The sequence below is a fragment of the Prunus avium genome, chromosome 1, assembly GCF_965620075.1.
Source record: "Prunus avium chromosome 1, drPruAviu1.hap1.1, whole genome shotgun sequence".
Classification (NCBI taxonomy): domain Eukaryota; kingdom Viridiplantae; phylum Streptophyta; class Magnoliopsida; order Rosales; family Rosaceae; genus Prunus; species Prunus avium.
In genome coordinates, this window is record NC_142284.1 from 37,829,174 (window position 1) to 37,848,640 (window position 19,467).

Consider the following 19,467-nt stretch of genomic DNA (forward strand, 5'->3'; position numbering starts at 1 on the left):
AATTCCCTTAGAGCATCTCCAACAGACTCCCTATCCTCTCATCCCTACAAATTCCCTTTGGCTAAAAAGAAGGGAAATCCTTCTTCCAGCAGACTCCCTACTTGGCTCTCTATTTTGGAGAACTAATTTTTGGCTCTCTATATCTAGCAAGGAGGAGAGAGAAATGGAGGCTCGCCAAATTGAAGAGAAAGAGAAAGAGAGAGAAAAAGGGGGAGAGAGATGGAGACATTTGGAAGGTTTGTGGGGTTGGGTTTCTACTTTTCTTTTTAATATATTTGATTTGCAAGAGAAAGAGGGAGAAAGAGAAAGAGAAAATAATAATAAAATATTTCATATTAGCCAAAATAAAGAACATTGCTGGAGAAAACACATTTTAAGTGGTTGCTATGATAGCTTTCTAACTATTTTAGCTAGAATTTGGTTAAAATTTGAAGACACTCCTGGAGATGCTCTTTAGTTATATAGCAATTTATAAGTTGGATAACATCAGTGTAATTCTGTAAAAGATCGGTTTCTATTTTGGGCCAAGTTCATCTAGTTTTTCCATTTAAAAAAGGAACTTTTACACGGCCCGTGTTGTTCGCTGACCGTCGCCTGGGCCTAAAGGCTAACTCTCCCTTCCTCATCCAAGGGTTAGTTTAATTGGGCCATATCCGACCCGCTGGGAATCTCACCTGAAAGAGCAGTCGAGTATAGTCGAAACCAAAACTCAGCCGACACCTCTCTTCACATCCGCACACCTTTCCCTCTTCTGTTTGGCCAGCGAGAAAATCCATGCCTCCGAGAGCCAGAGACAAGCAGAAGGCGCCCGCGCCGCAGCCGCCTCCGCCTTCACTCGAAGATCTTTTCGCTTCTCTTAATAGGCACATCGAGCGATCCGAATTCGAAGAAGCCGTCGGAGTTGCAGATCAAGGTTAATTTAATTTCGTATTTTTCCCCCGAATTTTGAAATTTCTTTTTTCATTACATTACGTAAATTTTATTTTCGAAACGAATCGCAGTTCTCTCAATTTCTCGTGGCGATGAGGACGCGCTTCGGTGCAAGGTCGTGGCCTTGGTCAAGGCCGATGACGTTGATGGCGCCCTTTCCACAATTCGATCTTCTAAGAGTCCTCCTGCGGATTTCAGATTCTTCGAGGTTTAGTAAATTCAACCACTCCGTAGCAGTTAGCTGTATATCTTTATGCATATTTGTGTGTGTAAATGTTGGTTTATTATTGAGACACTTTCGCTGCATTCTATTATTCCGACAATTATCGTAATGATATGATAAAAACTCTCGTAAGTTATAAACTTTCAGGGGTGCAGTTGTGTGAATGTGCATGAGAATATTAATCGAGGTCTGGTTCAGATTTCACATGAGAATGTCTTTAGAAAGTTAGAATTGTGATTATTTTGTTGAGCTGCAATTCTGTTTTGTTTGCATGATGACTACTTGTACCTTGGTCCGAAATGTTTAGGAAATAAAGTAAAATAACGGCAGGTTATGTATGCTTACAAGATGTGGGTTGGCGTTTTGTTTAGTTGAGTTGAATAAACATAGAAGTCCTCTTCAGACGGTTGCAGGTTCTGTGTTTTTTTTATTGCTGGACAGTTAGGAGATTGAATATTTCCCAGAAATGAAGCATGAGTGTTTCTGTTCTTAGGTTTGTGCTTTCTTGTGATGCATGATTTGCAATTGTTTTTACTAAAATGAATTTATTCAAAGTTGAAAACCAATTAGCATGTTTGTCTTTTTTTTTTTCTTATTCTTCTGTTTACACATTATTACATGCCTGCTCTCTTACTCAATAAGTGGTTATTCTGATAAAAACAATGTTACATGATGCATCCCACTTATCTGATGGATTTCCATTATCGAATGTTCCTGGTTGCATGTTACTTGTGTATAATACTGTAAATACATACATGATGTCTCTCAATAATGTTCTTTTCTACTTTTTCTATTCCTAAATAGGCATACTGCTTATACAGACAAAACAAGTTAGATGAAGCTCTTCAGTCCTTGAAAAGCCAAGAGAGAAGTTCTGCAACCATGCTTTTAGAATCCCAGATATTATTTCGCTTAAACAAGATGGATGCTTGCATTGATATATACCAGAACCTTCCGAAGCCCAAGATTGAGTCTGTAGAGGTAAATTCTGTAGCTGGTTTGGTTGCAGCTGGGAGGGCTTCTGAAGTGAAACGCATGATGGACAAACTTGGGGTTAAAGCAAACAACAGCTTTGAGCTGGCATACAACACTGCCTGTTCTTTCATTGAACTGAATAAGTACACAGATGCTGAACAGCTCCTGCTCGTAGCCAGAAGGTAATATGTCATTTTTGTTTATTGAAATGGATGATACAAATCAAGTCATATTCTACTTACTGAGGAGATATTTTCAGGAAGTAACAGCTTTGTATTATGTTTATTACTATTATTTTTCACTCTTTAATTTTTATTGCAACATTTTTAACTTTTTGGTGGGCATAATTTTTTAATTTTTTATACTTTATTTTTATTTTTATAAAGACTATCTCTTAATGAAATATTTAGCCCAATGGATTTACTAGACAGCATTAAGGCATACAAACTTATCCTCTCAACTCAACCTAGCCTCACAACTGCTTAAGGTTTGCTGTGTGGATCTGGTTTTTTCTCCACTAAGCCCTTTATAAAGACATAATTTATGTTCAAATTTTGATTATGTCCTTCCTCATCAATTGTTTTTGAATGTTAGTTTGTCCGCTTCCTTCAACGATGTCCTTAAAACTACAAATCAGTTTATTACTAAGCACCTTTATTTTTATTTATGCCATATCACCTATTCTGCTGAAAAAACTTGTGTTAAAGTGAGAATGAACTGGTGGAAGTAATGCACTTGGTTTCTCAGAATTGGCCAGGAAACAATGGTCTCCGATAACTTCCCTGAAGATGAAATAGAAAATGAATTGGCGCCGATAGCTGTCCAGTTGGCTTATGTTCAGCAGGTAATTTTGTACTCATTTCTGTACTTGTTGCAAAGTTGAAAATTCAATAGCCATTAATGCAAATTAGCTTCTTCCAACAGCTTCTTGGGCACAAACAAGAGGCCATTGAAGCTTACACGGACGTTATTAAACAAGATCTGGCAGATGAGTTATCACTTGCTGTGGCAGTCAACAACCTAATTGCTTTGAGAGGTCCAAGAGATGTTTCTGATGGCCTAAGGAAATTTGATCGACTAAGAGAAAAAGACAAACAAAACTTCCACCTTGCTCCTGGAGTAGACTTGAAGCTTTTTTCAAAACAAAGAGAATCAATATATGTGAATCGGGTCCTTTTACTTCTCCATGCAAATAAAATGGATCAGGTCTTTCTGTTAGCTCTTTATGTTTTTCAAGTACTATACAGTGAATATATAACAAAAGTAAGCCGTTGTGGGCTCCCCTTGCTGACTTCTATTTATTGCTGAAAATTTTCAGGCTCGTGAACTTGTTGCTGCACTGCCAGACATGTTTCCTGACAGTGTGACGCCTGCATTACTTCAGGCTGCAGTTTTTGTAAGAGAAAACAAGGCTGGGAAAGCTGAAGACATTTTAGGGCAGTTTTCAGAGAAGTTTCCTGACAAGTCCAAGGTTGTTCTCCTGGCGAGGGCACAGGTTGCAGCTGCTGCTGGCCATCCTCATATTGCAGCTGACTCCCTTGCTAAGATACCTGATATCCAGCACATGCCTGCGACTGTTGCTACTCTTGTGTCTCTTAAAGAGCGTGCCGGCGACATTGATGGTGCAGCTGCCGTGCTTGATGCTGCAATCAACTGGTGGTCAAATGCCATGACCGAGGACGACAAACTTAGTGTTTTAATGCAAGAGGCTGCTTCCTTCAAGCTCAGGCATGGCCGAGAAGAGGATGCTGCCCGTCTATATGAGGAGCTTGTGAAAAGCCATGGAAGTGTGGAAGCATTGGTTGGGCTTGTAACTACAGTTGCTCGTGTGGATGTTAAGAAGGCAGAAGCTTATGAAAAGAAGCTGAAACCTTTACCAGGTTTGAAGGCTGTCGATGTGAATAGTTTGGAGAAGACATCTGGGGCTAAGCATGATGAGGGAATTTCTCATGTTAGGATCACTGAGACATATGAAGAGGGGAAGAGTAAGGCCAAGTCAAAGAAAAAGAGAAAGAGAAAGCCGAAGTATCCTAAAGGGTTTGACCCTGCAAACCCAGGGCCACCACCAGATCCAGAAAGGTGGCTCCCCAAGAGAGAAAGGTCAAGCTACAGGCCTAAGAGAAAGGATAAGAGAGCGGCTCAGGTAAGAGGCTCCCAGGGTTCTGTAGCTAGAGATAAACATGAAGCTGGTGCCACATCCAACACTTCAAATTCAAAATCAAACCAAGCAACTACCTCCAAAGGAGCCTCTCAGAATGCAGTTGCAGAGCCATCCAAGCCTTCTTCATCTAAGTCGAGAAAAAAGTCTAGGAACTAGGTTAAAGGATCCAATTTTTTGGTTGGTTTCTTTTTTTAAATGTTGCAGAATTTTAGATGATTTAATTTTGGTTCCCTAGTGACTAAACTGAGATTTGGTAGTTAATGTTCGGCCTTTTTGCTGCTTACTTCTGAATCAAGACAATCAAAAACGAAATAGTTTGATAGTGAAATTGTTTCAGACTTTGACTCTGAAATTCAGCTGTTCTACTGATAATTTATCTTGTTTATTCCAACTTGGTCCTCTCTCTCTCTCTCTCTCTCTCATGCGTTATATGCCGTGTGAATTTACCAGAAATGACACAAGCATTTTTGGTGCTTTAACGGAGAATGGACTTGTTTATTGGCATAAAATGTGAGATGCCTTGTATCTATGGATTTCCTTGAGAGATGCTTGGAGAGGAGGAGCATCTTCTTTGAGAACTCCACCAAGTTATGAAGAATTCTTGGCACTTGGGCTTCATGCACCGTGTTCTGTTTGCTTGGGAATAAAATATTCTATGTTTATTTATATGCTTTAATTTTTGCTCTTTTTAAGAGAAGATCAATCATAATGACCAAATGACCAATCAACCAAAAAAAGAAAAAAAGAAAAAAGTTCTGTACAGTCCCTTTGATCTTGGCTCAAAACCTCCTAAAATACATTCATTTGAGTAAATAATACGCTTATCACATTGTATACCACATTTCACATAAAGATTCTCATCCTAATTATACAAAATCCCTTTCTCAAATTTTTATTTATTTATACAAAACCCAAGTGCTTTTTACTCTTCCTCGAGGTTGGACCATTTTAATGCAATTAATTTCCAATGTAGTTAGTTATATCTGGTTAGACTCTATACAACTACGTTGTTTAGCGTGTACTCTATTTTCAAACCCCACCACCGAGAGCAACGGATCCGAATTCATTAAAAAAATACCGCAGGAATAAATAAAGAAACAAATAAATTAATTAACAGAGAAAATGGTTTTAAAAAAAACCCTCCTAACTTCTGGAAGGAATTTGCTCAAAAGAAGAAAAAAACTTCTGAAAGGGGTTTAAAAAAAAAAAGAAGCGAAAACCCTTGTGGAAGGGATTATTTATGACCCAAAAGAGAAAAGGACTTGCGGAAGGGGTTATATGGCCAAGGGCCAAAAAGAAGAATAAAAAACTTGCGAAAGAAGTCGGATTCGGATTATCCTAAAGCCACCGAAGCCCAATCAAATCTACCACGCGTAAAAGTGGGTCCGGGTCACACGTCACCAAAGCCTGACCGCTTGGACACAGAGACCCAAACACAACTCTACCAACGCACTCACTTCCTCTATCTTCCCTCTCCAACTCACACTCACCCACCAAACCGTAAACCCACAATGACCCATTTACCCTCAGGCGGCCACAAATACAAGTCCTCTATCTAAATCCTACAAAACGAAAGAAAACAATAATTTGTAGCTCATGTGACTGAGAATATTATTTTTTTGACTCGAAATCAGCGATAAAGTTTTCTATTTTCTATCCCGCCAATGTCGTTTGTCCGAAAGAAAATATATAATATATAACAATTCACAATAAATGGGCGAAAGAAAATCCCGCCAATGTCATTTGTTAGAATATCACAATATCGTTTGTATTAAAAAAAATATAAAATAAAAAGTGAGTGATTAATTTAGTTAAAAGTTAATTTGAAGGGTAGGGGGGAGAGACTATAAATGGGCGAGGGAGGCTCTTGTGGCTTGTGCAGCTGTGCTCTTCAGAATCAGAGCGAAACAACAAGAATTTCTTCTCCCGCCACAACCGACACGTGTCCTTCTCCCCACGCCCCTCTGTCCTAAATTGGACAATTCACCGTTACCCTTCACTTTGTCTCTCTTTTTTCAATATTTTTCTCGGGCTTTTACTATTTCTTTAGTTTTATTCAATTTTCTCGGCATTTCTCGTCCTCGTCTACCTCTCGTCCTCTCTCTCTCTCTCTCTCTCTCTTCCTCCCTATCTCTCTGTGTCTGTCTCCCTGAACACGATCGACAAGCTCTCGTCCTCTATTCGGATCGATTCCCACCTCAGGAAAAGACCAAAATCTCTTAAACACTAGAGTTTCCGTCGAATCGAACAAAAAGTTTTTATCTTTTTATTCTTCTTCTGTGAGGGTTCCGTACCAAGAGGCTTGGCTTTGTCGATTGCGTTCGTATGTGCAAATTAGGGTTGTGGTAATTGTTTCGATTCGTTTTTTATTCATTTGATTATCCCTCGTATTATCAATTTCTGCTTTCATTCTGTTAAAATATTGCTACTTTGATCTGTTCTATATTCAATATTTGTTTTCCTTGTTTCGTATAAACCCTAGGGTAGTTGAGTGAAAAAAAATTTAAAAAAGAGTAAATTCTTTGATTCTAATCCTGTAGATAAATTTCGGTACCTTTGTTTTCATTTTCGTTTCCTTCTAGCTGCTTTTAGGTTCTTCTCAAGAAACTCCGTGAAATTTTTGGGCGTCGTTTTAGTTTGCCATCAGAAATTGAGGGTTTGCTTGTTAGATCTTCCCCTTGTTTCTTTCCAGAGAAAACCAAAAAAAAAAAAGAGAGAGAAGTGTTTAGGATATCTAGGGTTTGTGTATAGTAGAGAAATTGGGTTGTGGTGTATATTCAATGGCCTTGAATTTTTCCTGTCGACCAATCTTTCCCGGACATCTGTCTGAGGACAATTTGGTTTCACCAATGAGGATTGCCAATGGGTACCTCGTGGAGGGTATGCCAGAAAGGAATGGAGATGGTTTCGGTAGGCCGTGGCATTCGAACAGGCAAGTGGAAGATTTCTTTGATAGATGTGATAGGGGCGGCTTACAGGATCCAGTTTCAAATGACATTCTTGATCTTTTGCCTTCGGACCCTTTCGGCATGGATATGAGTACCACGTTTACGGCGATATCGGGCTGGCTTGAGGATTTGGAAGTGGACTATGGTGGTTACGGAAGGCACCATGTGGGGCCAAGTAATGGTAATTATGAACTTTTTGCAGGATTGAATTTTATTTGGAATAATGCTATGAGGTTCCACGCTTTCCCTGGGAATATTGGGGTTGATCACAAGTCTAATGTAGCAAATGGATTTGCTGGGTGTTCAAAAGAGAAGGGAGTTGGTGATGCCTCCTGCCACGGTGGTTTCGGATCAGCTTGTGCAGTGGCTGACATTTTGAATTTTGGCAACGAAAGTTGTTCCAATCAGAAAAATGTAGAGTTTCAGGATGGAAATGGGATTTTAACTGATGAAGATGGAGATGGAGGAACTCCTCCTTGTGCTTTGATGTTTGCCCTTGGTTATCTGGGTGTACGGGATCTCTTTGTTGTAGAGAAAGTTTGCAGGTCTCTCCGTTCTACTGTTCACGGTGACCCCCTCTTGTGGAGAAGTATTCACATAGATCAACCATTGAATGAGAAGATTACCGATGATATTCTTCTGCAGTTAACCAACAGGGCTCAAGGAAGTCTGCAGTGCTTGAGCCTGGTGGAGTGCTCTAAGATCACTGATGATGGTCTGAAGCGTGTGCTTGAAAGTAATCCTAGGCTAACCAAGGTTAGTATGACTTTTATCATTTTTGGCTTATGCACTGACTCCTAAATGTTTGGTCCATTTTACCTTAACTGTTCAGTGTTTTTATTAATTATTGTCTCTTTATAGGAAGTATATTTTTCCAGACCACATTTCTCTAAAAGAAATCATTTTTTGTTATTAATGTTCTACCTTAGACTTCATGGGCTCGAAGTGACTTTCTGTATACAGTTTGTTGCTGAGATATTTTATATTTTCTTTTATCTATAAAATGCAGCTTAGTCCCCCTAGAGTTGGTTATCCTCTGTTCTTTGTGTTGATGAAGTTGGAATCGTAGTTTTTGCTATGCATAATACTTAAGTTAGAGTAACTGCTCTCACAAGTTGTCCAGATGATAGGACGTGGTATCTTTTGCCTGCAAGTTTGTCTTTTACCAGTTACTAAATGGGACAAACCAAGAAGTAGCATACTATCCTAATGCTCTGACGACAGTTTTGGGTTGTGTCTTTATTTTCTATTTTCTCTCCCATTCTTTTTCTGTATCTTGCTCCTTATGCTTTGAAACCCCATTAGCCATTCCGGCACTGAATTTTTTTGGTAGCTCAGGTTTTCTTATGCCTAAATCCAGAACCTCATTTTTCCTGCTCAATTCACTCTATCATTCTTTATGAGAATGGAGTACTTTCTTCTAGTTCTACATAATGTTTTTGTTCATTCAATAACCTTCCTAAACATTTCCTTCATATATGCAGTTGAGTGTGCCTGGGTGTACTAAACTCAGTATTGAGGGCATCGTGAATAACTTAAAGGCTTTCAAGTCTAAGGGTGCACAAGATCTGAAGCATTTACGAATTGGTGGACTCTATGGTGTGACACAGCAGCATTTTGAAGAGCTGAAATTTTTGTTGGGCACTGATAGCCAAATGCAGCAGAATCCCCGAAGGCCCCATTTTTATCACAGAGGGAACTTTTATCTGCCCAGTGATGATGATAGCGACATTGATATTGAAATGTGCCCTAGATGTCAGAACCTGAGGCTTGTTTATGATTGCCCTGCTGAGGTTTGTCCAGGGAAAAGACATCCAACTCAGGTATGCAGGGCTTGCACACTTTGCATAGGGAGGTGTGTTCAGTGTGGTCGGTGCATTACTGATGATGAGTATGAGGAAACCTTTTGTCTGGAAAAGCTTTGCTCAGATTGTGGGAAGAGGCATAAGTCTCAAGAGAGGCAGGATAGAAAGTATGGTCCATCCAAGTCTGTCATTCTCCATGAACAGAATGATGGCTTTGGTCAACATGGCTAGATACTGTTGGTTTTGTAGATCTGCTGGTTTCATGTTATGGATGAGAAAATTGCAAGTGGTAACTAAGGCATCTGACCAAGAAAAATCATGACAAACTTTAAGATTATGGTTCCTTTACCTCGTATCGCTTGGTCAAGTGACTTTGTTGGGTCTAGCCCTATTGGTTGACTTCAACTTTGGTTCTTTGTATCTCATCTGAAGCTCTGAGCCCACTGCTATCTTCATGATGAATAGAAAAAAAAAATTGTAAAAAATAAAAACAGAGGAGATGGAAATTTGAGGGATGAAGGATCATCATAAGCAAAGTTCTGCGTCCGTCGTCTGGGGCATGAAGTTTTGTTAATGGTGATTCTTTTTGTTGGCTCTGGCACAAATAAAAGTTTTATGAGTTTGTTGGGTGATTCGCCTGTGAATATTAGGCTGTGAAGTTTGTTGGCATCTGACTGAGATGTGAGGTAGCCTACATTCAACAGTAGGAGTAACTAAGTGTAAAGAGCAAAGTGGAAAGGTGACTTATTTGTTGTACTATGCATTTGCCATCGTGCTCCATAAACTCTTTGCTGGCCCGTGGAAGCACTCATATGCTGCATTGAAGCGGGGTTGTGTTGATTGTTCCAGTCATGCGATGAATTATGTCTATCGATCAGTGTTCCAGCTGTGCAGCGGTTTATGAAGATTGCTGTTCTAGTGGTAGTGTCTTCTGTGGCCCACTATTTGGGTTAAAGCCCCATGCAGAGGACCGCTCCTCTTCTACCTGGCTTTATATATACACTGATTTTTCCTGTATCATTTTTAATGTCATTTCCTGGCTTTGTTCTTGCTTAGCGCCATTGATGTAGCTATGAATGTTTCCTTCAACGGAAACGCTTAGTTGATTTCAAATGGGAATTGTACCATGTTATTTCTTTCGAGGAGGGTTTTGTTGGTTTCAGTTATGGTTTCTGGCAGTTAAAACTGTGTGTGCATTGAGCAAAAGTCATTTATGCTTGTTTTGATGCAGCTGAATGTTGTAAAATGTACTTGATAATCAATTTATGCTTTTAATTTCAAGTGAACAAAGCCATTGCATAAACTTTTTGAGCATACGTGCAGTCACATATTTAAGACTTATCATCCAATGAGGCCTCAAGCTCCTTGCATTGTTGATCTAGTATTTGTATTGTGGGATTGACAGATAGGTCTCAACAGAGTTATTTAAGAAATGATTTTGACTTCATTCCTCGACTTTATTCTGCAAAGAATGGCATATAAGTATGTTCTGTGACACTGTTCAACTTTAAAATGGATGGTGCATGTTTATCCGTCCTCAGTCCTGACCTGATGGCCAGTCATTTTTATTGAAAGGTTCTTAGATAAAAACTCCATCTTCCTCTCTTCTTCAAAGGCTCTTTTTAGAAACGAAAATGCAAACTTCGGAAAAAAGTGGTTTTTAAGTTATCAAGTCATCATCCAAAACCACAAGTCACGTTTTCAATGCCCCTCTCTTCAGCACCTCAGAAATCGGCTGTGCTGAGAATGAGAGACATTCATGGCATGCATGGTCCAAGTCCCAGCACATCAAAGACAATGATTATACTCTCGCATTTCTTTCGTGTGCTAACTCTGCTATCAGATTCTCTTGCCAGTGGCATTTTGGTTCCTGCAAATCTTCATTATGCGTACATGTCTTTCGACGATATCGTTAACCAAATCTTGCCCTCTCTCATCTGGCTTCTTGAATAATTATGTACCATGCGAAGGAATAAATGAGCAAACTGTAAATTTTATTATTAAATCAATGTTGAGGTGACAAATGCAGCTATAAAAGTGCAACACTAAATGAAGACAAATGGGATTAAACTGGTTATTAGTGGGCATATTATTGCTGCAAGGAGATGGAAGAGGCTACATTGTTCGACACATGTAGTGTTCTATGTATCTGATTCTTTCGAAGATTTCTTCCGGAGCTTTTCCACCCACTTGAAGCTTAAAATTGCCTTCCCGAAACTGCTCTTTGATCCCTCCTTGCCCTTCTTCTTGTCATTCTCTGATGATCCCGGTGGTGGTGGGTCGGGGTTGTTATCCCATTGATCAGCCCAGGACAAACCAGAATCCATGTCCTCTTTCTTTTCTTTTCTTCTCTTGTGCGTTTCTTGGTTTGGAACTTGTTTTAGACGCAAAGCTTTGGCAATGTGTTGCAAAAGGGTTATTTGCTTATTTTAATCCAAATCTGCTTTTCCTTAAAATTTCAGTGAAAGGACGGGTTTGGCAGAAGTTAGTTATTTCTGATGAACAAGTTTAGAAATTTGTCTAACGGTCTTTTGCTTATTATGTAGCTCGATGTTTCTCGAACCAACTTCGATTCTTAATTTGGTTATGTGACATGTCCTTTATTTGACTAAAGTAAGAGATTCGGTCTTTTTTTCTTTCTGGCCGGAATAAATTTCGTTTAAAGTTGGTTATTTTAGTAAATAACCTCTTGTTGACCAAGTCTCACAGGAGGCAACGAGCAGTCAAATCAAGGCTAAAATCTATATGCATGCCATGCCAAGCCCTGTAAGTTATAGCCATTCAGTCAATGCACATTTTTGGAGAGTCTGTTATTCTTATTGTCTGAGATGCACATCGTCTCCTCTTAGGCAGTCCAATATGGTTTTTTTTAGTTCCAATTTTTTTTTTAATAACAAACAATATATTGAGGTTAGGGGATTCGAACATGGGACCTTCGGTGTATCTGATTTTTCATGTAATAGGTTCAAGCACCAGTGAAGTGATGTCATTAACAATCATACAGCAAATCAGGACCATAAGTTTTACTACGGTTTTTTTGGGCTAAGCAAGTTGCGGAGGAAGCAGTCAAAGATTGCAGATCAAAAGTATATATTATGCATCAAAACATTCGAACTGTATAAATACACCATGAGATCTAATTCAATTGACAAATACATTGGGAACCAATGGGCTACAATCTAAGCCTCAAGGGGAGGGGCAACAAGATAAGGGTAAGCTTTACTCATCCTTTTACTTTGAGGCTCATCATCACTAGAAAAATTCAACGTGACCTGCAATTTCTCTACACAACAACTTAGCCTCACTGGCTAACTTCAGGCTCTTAACAATTGCAAGCCCTGTTTGCTTGTGTGTAGAAGTTGGGATATATTGCTTGGCCTCTTCTTCCTTCCCCAACAACAGAGCTTCCCTTGCAGGAATCACATTTTCCCACCAAAATTCCCTTAAAATTCCATGCATCAAGTTCCAGTAACTACGGTCCCTGCACACACGGAATATGGTGCTTCCGTTTGGTGTCCAGCAATACAGATCAACCCACTCTCTGTCCATTATCTCCATCTGACCCTGCACCTGAGGCATGTAATAGAACGGCATAGTTGACCAGGGCAGACCCTTCTCAGGCTTGCCCTTGTTATATGGACACTTCACTTCCAGTATCCCACCACCTTGAAAGCAATCGATAAGACCATCAAGAAGACCATCAGGGGAGGCACCAACCCAACCAAGTTGCTCCTCTGTGTGGGTTGCAAATCCGTATGAACTCACTTCACGACCTGTGATGCTTTTGTACTTGCCAATGGCCACTTCTTCATTGAGTACGCCCCATTCCATGGCTCTTTTAGAAGCTTCCACAATTTGTTTCTCTGATTCAAATACCTTCTCATGCCAGAGCTCCGGCCGACGGTTCCCTTTCCAAAATCCCAAGGCAGTGCTGAAGGTGCTTGTGGTGAGCTTGTCCCTTCGTAGAGCAAACCACTCCTCTGATCGTTGGGGAGCATCAGATGGTGAAAGCTGGGTGGCCATCACTAAGGACGATGGGGGACGCATGACAAGAGGGAAAATTGGAGAGATCACCGTTGAGGTGCATGTGGAAAAAGGTCTCACAATCACATTTGCACCTATTTTCCTTGAAGATAGAAATTCTACAGCTTTCTGGTGAAAGCTGCAGAATCTGGTGCAGCAGGGATTGCTCATTGCTGATATGACAATGGCGCCCATGGCCACTTTGTTTGGACGAGAGGCCCTGCAAAAGCCACACACTGCTTGAAAGTTTAGTTGAAGAAACTTCCTTAAATTTTTATATGCAAAATATTGAGCTATTTGTTTACAAAATTAACAAACAATGCAAAATAGCTGTTGGACACATATATAACATTACACAAACAGGCAGTGATCTTCTCCTTAATCAAAAACTCAAAGGGAAGCATATTCTATTCTTCCTCCGTCAGGACAAGTATTGATCCTTCCTTTTATCAAAGAAGGAACTTAAAATTCAATGCTTTTCCTACTCGCTGCATTATGCCAACCCTATGTGGGTGGCAAAACGCTCGAACACAAAAAAATGCAGATGGCTCAGCTCAATGAGGAAACAAAGAAAACCCAAACGCAAAACTTTTAGGCCTCAATATTAAGTTTACCCAATTCAATTTGAGTGAAAAAAACCCACATCATTGGCATGCCTTGGTTCAAAAATGAGGGGGGAAATTGAGACCAAAGGTGTTTGATTTTATACCTGAGAGACGGCTTGAATTAAAGACTCCGACTTTGTGAGTTGCGAAGGAAGCAGAAGCTGGTTTGATATTATGAAAGGGCACTCTTCCATGGAGACATTTAAGAGAAGCAATGGAATGAGAGGAAGAAATTTGAAGGAGCTTCATCTATCACAAATTTCTGGCAACCATTACTAGGGTTTTGCTACTCCACAATGAGAGAGGGAGAGAGAGGGAGAGAAGGCGGGTAGCAAATGATAACATTTCATTTTACAAGATACAACGTTTTTTATAGCTAGTTCAAAACGTCGTCGTCTTACAGGATACTATAAAAGTATAAAACGGCTACCAAACGCAGCGTTTAGCGTGTGGAACTTTGAGTAGAAGTAACTAACTATAAAAGCTCATTAACCACAGTGGAAGAGAGAGAGAAGAGAGAGAGGTCCAGCTGAGTTCGTTCTCCTTTCTTCGCTAATAACAAGCAAAGCTTTTACTTCACGCTCTCTCTCTCTCTCTCTCTCTCTAGAGCTCTCTGTCTGAGCTAAAAACCCAAACTTCCGTCTGCAGAAAGGGAAGCAATAATCCTAAGCAAGGCCCAAATCTCCATCTCATTCTCTCTGAAGAAAGCACAAGAGACCTTCTAATAATGGGCTTGCTGCTGCTGCTCATGGAGACCCTCACTTTCTTCTTGAACCTCATCCCCTTCTAATCAAACTCAGTCTCGCAGTCTCTCTCTCTCTCTAGCGCGTGCCCAACGGATTTAAAGACCCAATTTTGAGTAAACCCAGTTTCTCAATTTCAACACCCAGTCACCAACCACCATGTACTTGTCGGAAAAGCCTCGAGCAATCGATTTTTACAAAGAGGAAGGCGGCCGAGACATGATGATTGAGGTGGTTTCCAATGAAGACCTCTCTCAATCTCAAACTCATCACCCCAACCATCAACCACAGCAGCAGCAGCAGCAGATGCTTTTGGGGGACAGCAGCGGCGAGGACCATGAAGTTAAGGCCCCGAAGAAGCGAGCCGAGACTTGGGTCCAAGACGAGACTCGGAGTTTGATAGCTCTGCGCCGTGAAATGGACGGTTTGTTTAACACTTCCAAGTCTAACAAGCACTTGTGGGAGCAGATTTCGGCTAAGATGAGAGAGAAAGGGTTCGATCGGTCTCCTACTATGTGCACCGACAAGTGGAGAAACTTGCTTAAAGAGTTCAAAAAGGCTAAGCACCATGACAGGGGAAGTGGGTCAGCTAAGATGTCATATTACAAGGAGATTGAGGAGATTTTGAAGGAGCGAAATAAGAACGCGCAGTACAAAAGTCCCACACCTCCAAAGGTTGATTCTTTTATGCAATTCTCGGACAAAGGTATTTGCTTTTCCTGGATTTTTGGTTTCTGACTAAAATATGATTGCCTACCTTTTATGTATATGTTGGTCTTCATTAGTTTTCCATTTTTGTAGTCTTTCCTCTTTCCCTGAAAAAGAGATTGGTACCATATTAATGTATTAGAAGCTAAATTTAGAGGGTTTCATTTAGTATTTTGAATTTAGAAATGTTTCTGTATCTGGAAATGGGTATTATTTGGGGTTTGGAGTATAAAAGGTTTGTAACAATTTATAATTGAGGACTGAGGAAACTTCTGGTCCTTTTTACCTTAATAAAGTCATCCTCTTCAAACTGCTGATTTGAGTGCTTCCTGCAGTAATGGCATTTAGTTTAGACACAGATATGATAAATCTACAGGAACATCTTGGAGTGTGGTTAAAGATAAATGGAAGATACAAAAATCTTAACAAGTAATCTGATGTTATCTGGAAAACAGGACCTTACGGTAAGTTACTTTTGAGGATGTTGTAGACCTATTGCTTAGATATCTAGACTACTAGTTGGGGTAGGCTTAGGGTCATGATTTTATAAACCAGTGGACGGTGATTAACAGATTAGTGGAACCTAGTGAATAGTCAATTTCTGCTCGGTTGCAGACTTATGTTGAGACTGGAAATGCACTCTATAGCAATTGTTTCCCTAAATCTAGCGCTTAACTTAAATGAATGGAAAGATGAGAGAAGAAGCAAGAAAGAATATTTGGATTGTCAAGTGGTCTTGTTTTGGAAATGTACTCCATTTGCAATTGCATGATATAATAAACGATGGATAAGGTACTAGCTTAATGTGGTAAAGCATTGAATTTGTCCTTTTGCTTATAATTGTTGATTATGGAGATGTCATATGCTAGGTTTTATAGAGTGTTGAACATGCATGAGAGTTGCATAGTATTTTGTAAACTATTGATGATATGGCTTCGTACAAAACAAATCTTATACACAAGGAAGTTTTCATCTGTAGTTACACTATTTTGTGACTTAGTCTCATGGTACTCTGGCAGTCTTTCCTGACACATTATAGACTGTATAAAAACCGTTTCCTGTTACGTTTTCTGTAGTGCGTTGTGCATATTTTATAAATAATTACACGTGTCTTGGAGTTAGAAGAAAACCTGTCATGTTTAGCTTTTGTAACTGACCATGGGGATACTTAGCAGTTAAGTTATGCTATTTTAATGTTCCCTATCAGGAACAACCAGCATTGCAATTCGGGGTAGGCCCTGACCTTGTAGACGAGATAAACCTGGCTCTGATACCAATTGATGTAGTACAGCCCGTAGGTGTTAGATTAAGCACTTAAACAATAGAACATAGAAGAATATAAGAAACCGAGGAGAAGAAATATGGATCGAAAAGACGAGATAAAGGGCAGAAACAGTAGAACAAAAAAGAATATCGGAGATTGAGGAGAAGAAATATAGATCGAAGGGACGAAATCAGAGAGTTCTAGGAAAAGGTTTACTCAACATTCAAATCTGAATTTTAAAGAACTACATGGGGGTATTTATAGCAAACTAAAACCTAGACATAATAGGATAAAAATCCCTTGCTTAAACAGAAATCCTAACCCAAATTAAATATGAAACTTAAAACTAGAAATCTGGAAATCTGGAAAAGTAGAAATCCTACTTGAATTGGGAAAACTAGTGAATCTAGGAAACTAATAAATTTTGGTCCTAAGCGTCCTGCATCAGGTGGCCTGGATGGGCTGGTTCTTAGAGGGTTTTCCTCCCCCCTTCCTTAATTTCGTAGAGGTTTCTTCCATTTTGTCTCTAATTTGGGGTGGGCTGCAGCTCAGGTGAGCCCCTGCTATAAGGTCTCTCATGGCCCAATTATTATTACAGCGCAGTGAACCTCCGGCCAAGAGGCCAAGGTTGCTTGCTAACTCTCAGCCACTTGTTAGAAGGAAGTGTTCCGTCCCGTTCCCCACGCATCAAATGCTGCATGGGGATTGTCTTACATGATTCACTTGAATGTCCTTTTATGTTCCAAGTCATTCCTTTTCTTTTCCTTCATTGGGCAGTGCATTATTGTTCTCCAGTCTTTTTATTTTGAAAATGCTGCTTTCTTGTCTCCTAGTTTCATAAGTGACGTCCTTCTGCCCCACCCATCCTTTATCTATGTTGTGTTGATAACATTGGAACAACCATTTTAGTGATTTTCTGCCCATGCAGGTATTGAAGATGCAAGCATTTCTTTTGCACCTGTTGAAGGTATTATCAATGTAATCTGAATTTTTGTATTCTGGTTAATGTTTATGCCATTTGATCACCTAATTATTAGTTTGCCTGATAACTCATGACCACTGTTAGAATCTGTTAGAATATGATTACTTATTACTTGTCATCTTTTGAGGAATGAACAATTTATTCAGGTACAAGCATCTCAAATAGCTGATCTCAAGGCTAATGTTGGATATTAGCATAATAGATAGAATTCATGATTCAATTACCAATTATGTTTTTTACTTTCCTTTTGGCCGGAAATGCTGAGTTCTTGAAGTGCAAGGAGTAAGGCAAAATAGGATAATGTGAACTCTTATGCATGTTACTTCTATATTCTGCTTCATCATATTGTTTTAAAAGTCAATTTCTTTCAAAGAGGTGTCTGTCCTCCCTTAAGTTCCTTGGTGTGCAGCTAGTGGGAGGCCAACGCTCAATCTGGAACGACGTTTGGATCATGATGGTCATCCTCTTGCCATAACTGCAGCTGATGCGGTTACAGCGAGTGGAGTTCCACCTTGGAATTGGAGAGAAACCCCTGGAAATGGTAAGAAAACTAAATTGAATTGTAGTTGTGAAATTTTCTCTACATGTGTCTTGAGTGTTTATGCTCCAAATGTTTTGTATGAATGAGTAGCACTCAAATCTTCATTTTTCTTACTCAGATATGAGTCACTGGTAAGATGGTTCACTTATTTCAAATTATTTTCTCCTTTTTGGCAGGTGGGGAGGGTCAATCATGTGGTAGAGTCATATTAGTCACTTGGGGTGATTATACTAGAAGGATTGGTATTGATGGAACTGCCGATGCCATTAAGGAGGCAATTAAGTCTGCTTTTAGGTTGAGAACAAAACGTGCCTTCTGGTTGGAGGATGAAGACCAGATAGTCCGCAGTCTTGACAGGGACATGCCTCTGGGGAATTACACCCTTCATCTTGATGAAGGTATAGGTTTCGTAATGGCCATAATGATTTAAAACGTTCCTTTGACATCAGCTAAATGAAAAAGTGGTAGAAAAGTAGCAAATGTTATTCACAGTATTTAATAGAATTTTCATAAAAATTAATAATGTTCTGCTCCACCTTTTATAATGAAAACTTGATGCTAGAGTCCTAATTTCAGGGGTGGCCATCAAAGTGTGCCTCTATGATGAGTCAGACCATATACCAGTACATACAGAGGATAAGATTTTCTACACTGAAGATGATTATCGTGATTTTCTGACCCGCCGGGGGTGGTCATGTCTGAGGGAGTTTGATGGGTACAGAAATATTGAAAATATGGATGATCTTCGACCTGGTGCAATATACCGTGGTGTGAGTTGAGGGAACCATGTATTTATCATGTTTCCTTCTTAATGTAAGTGCGGATGATCCGTATTGTTAAGTCATGTTTAATGCTGCACTTTGTGTTATGGTAGAACAAGGACAAGGACAAAGGCCTTAGGCACAGATTTTAATATTGCACATACTGGCCTGGACTTTGATGTTTGTAAATATGTAATTTTTCAAGATATAAAGAAGTTTCAAGCCTTCTACAATTCATTTTTGGACAGATTAAAAATATCCTTTTCTAGTAATTACGTTTGGGTGTAAATACGTGATTCTCTTGTTTCTTCTATGCTTCATTTTTGGATAGATTAAACATTTTATTTTCTATTAATTACAATGTATCTTTTGTGTGCACTGATTTGACCCAAATGATGGAATTTTCCGTTTCTCTACCACTAATATTGGCGCTGTATTATTTTTCTTCTCCTGGTGAGGGACCGTGGTTGAGTATTAGGACATGTTTACTAAAGGGAATGGGAGTGATTCCATTCCACTTACTCCAATGTTTACTATTGTAAACTTTAGGAATGAATAGTAAGATGGGATCCACACAAAATCGGTAATTTTACTGATATTGAAGGGATTTTGATTACTGAGTGAAGAAGAGGTAGGATTGGAGAAGAGGGAAAGGGAATCAGATTTGTCATGCCAAAACTACCCTCATATTTTTACTTTTGTGAACTTTAGGGGTTCATGCTAGCCCAAACTTGGTTGCACTCAAATTTGGTTCTACTCTCCTAGCCCAAACTGAGGCCAGCCCATTTTATTGGGCCG

At 39.5% G+C, this 19,467-nt stretch overlaps 5 protein-coding genes across 7 annotated transcripts; 3 read left to right on the plus strand and 2 right to left on the minus strand.

Moving 5' to 3' along the window:
* Nucleotides 1–691: 691 nt before the first annotated feature.
* On the plus strand, nt 692–4,680 carry LOC110753118 (uncharacterized). Its single transcript, XM_021953929.2, has 6 exons — nt 692–913; nt 1,002–1,138; nt 1,958–2,310; nt 2,876–2,972; nt 3,053–3,334; nt 3,447–4,680. The coding sequence occupies exons 1-6, from the start codon at nt 775–777 to the stop codon at nt 4,443–4,445; spliced, it is 2,007 nt and encodes a 668-aa protein (XP_021809621.1). The 5' UTR covers nt 692–774; the 3' UTR covers nt 4,446–4,680.
* A 1,518-nt stretch (nt 4,681–6,198) lies between these two features.
* On the plus strand, nt 6,199–10,182 carry LOC110753117 (Ribonuclease inhibitor). The gene is made up of 2 exons (XM_021953928.2): nt 6,199–7,993; nt 8,722–10,182. Exons 1-2 carry the CDS (start codon nt 7,070–7,072, stop codon nt 9,271–9,273), a joined length of 1,476 nt encoding a protein of 491 aa, XP_021809620.2. The 5' UTR covers nt 6,199–7,069; the 3' UTR covers nt 9,274–10,182.
* An 835-nt stretch (nt 10,183–11,017) lies between these two features.
* Nucleotides 11,018–11,525, minus strand: LOC110753144 (uncharacterized). Its single transcript, XM_021953957.2, has one exon. It carries the CDS (start codon nt 11,367–11,369, stop codon nt 11,184–11,186), a length of 186 nt encoding a protein of 61 aa, XP_021809649.2. The 5' UTR covers nt 11,370–11,525; the 3' UTR covers nt 11,018–11,183.
* Nucleotides 11,526–12,115: 590 nt separating this feature from the next.
* Nucleotides 12,116–14,016, minus strand: LOC110753099 (Restriction endonuclease, type II-like superfamily protein). Of its 2 annotated transcripts, none has more exons than XM_021953908.2 (2): nt 13,775–14,016; nt 12,116–13,301 (listed from the first exon to the last, which is right to left on the minus strand). In XM_021953908.2, exons 1-2 carry the CDS (start codon nt 13,917–13,919, stop codon nt 12,295–12,297), a joined length of 1,152 nt encoding a protein of 383 aa, XP_021809600.2. In that variant the 5' UTR covers nt 13,920–14,016; the 3' UTR covers nt 12,116–12,294. The 2 variants fall into 2 exon arrangements, with proteins under 2 accessions (XP_021809600.2, XP_021809601.2); XM_021953909.2 differs by having other exon boundaries at nt 12,116–13,285; nt 13,775–13,915.
* Nucleotides 14,017–14,166: 150 nt separating this feature from the next.
* LOC110753119 (trihelix transcription factor GT-1) lies at nt 14,167–18,906 on the plus strand. 2 transcript variants are annotated; one of them, XM_021953930.2, is made up of 5 exons: nt 14,167–15,119; nt 17,314–17,352; nt 17,762–17,908; nt 18,085–18,306; nt 18,485–18,906. In XM_021953930.2, exons 1-5 carry the CDS (start codon nt 14,573–14,575, stop codon nt 18,685–18,687), a joined length of 1,158 nt encoding a protein of 385 aa, XP_021809622.1. In that variant the 5' UTR covers nt 14,167–14,572; the 3' UTR covers nt 18,688–18,906. The 2 variants fall into 2 exon arrangements, with proteins under 2 accessions (XP_021809622.1, XP_021809623.1); XM_021953931.2 differs by having other exon boundaries at nt 14,168–15,119; nt 17,777–17,908.
* The last annotated feature ends 561 nt before the right edge of the window (nt 18,907–19,467 follow it).

Bases quoted from the DNA above. Each gene is read 5' to 3' on its own strand.
- LOC110753117 (XM_021953928.2), top strand. From the start codon at position 7,070: ATGGCCTTGAATTTTTCCTGTCGACCAATCTTTCCCGGACATCTGTCT. The intron at 7,994-8,721 runs GTTAGTATGACT...TCATATATGCAG, and splicing joins GTAATCCTAGGCTAACCAAG to TTGAGTGTGCCTGGGTGTAC.
- LOC110753099 (XM_021953908.2), bottom strand. From the start codon at position 13,919: ATGAAGCTCCTTCAAATTTCTTCCTCTCATTCCATTGCTTCTCTTAAA. The intron at 13,302-13,774 runs GTATAAAATCAA...ACTTTCAAGCAG, and splicing joins TAATTCAAGCCGTCTCTCAG to TGTGTGGCTTTTGCAGGGCC.
- LOC110753118 (XM_021953929.2), top strand. From the start codon at position 775: ATGCCTCCGAGAGCCAGAGACAAGCAGAAGGCGCCCGCGCCGCAGCCG. The intron at 1,139-1,957 runs GTTTAGTAAATT...ATTCCTAAATAG, and splicing joins CGGATTTCAGATTCTTCGAG to GCATACTGCTTATACAGACA. The intron at 2,311-2,875 runs GTAATATGTCAT...TTGGTTTCTCAG, and splicing joins CTCCTGCTCGTAGCCAGAAG to AATTGGCCAGGAAACAATGG.
- LOC110753144 (XM_021953957.2), bottom strand. From the start codon at position 11,369: ATGGATTCTGGTTTGTCCTGGGCTGATCAATGGGATAACAACCCCGAC.
- LOC110753119 (XM_021953930.2), top strand. From the start codon at position 14,573: ATGTACTTGTCGGAAAAGCCTCGAGCAATCGATTTTTACAAAGAGGAA. The intron at 17,353-17,761 runs GTATTATCAATG...TCCTCCCTTAAG, and splicing joins TTCTTTTGCACCTGTTGAAG to TTCCTTGGTGTGCAGCTAGT. The intron at 17,909-18,084 runs GTAAGAAAACTA...CCTTTTTGGCAG, and splicing joins GAGAGAAACCCCTGGAAATG to GTGGGGAGGGTCAATCATGT.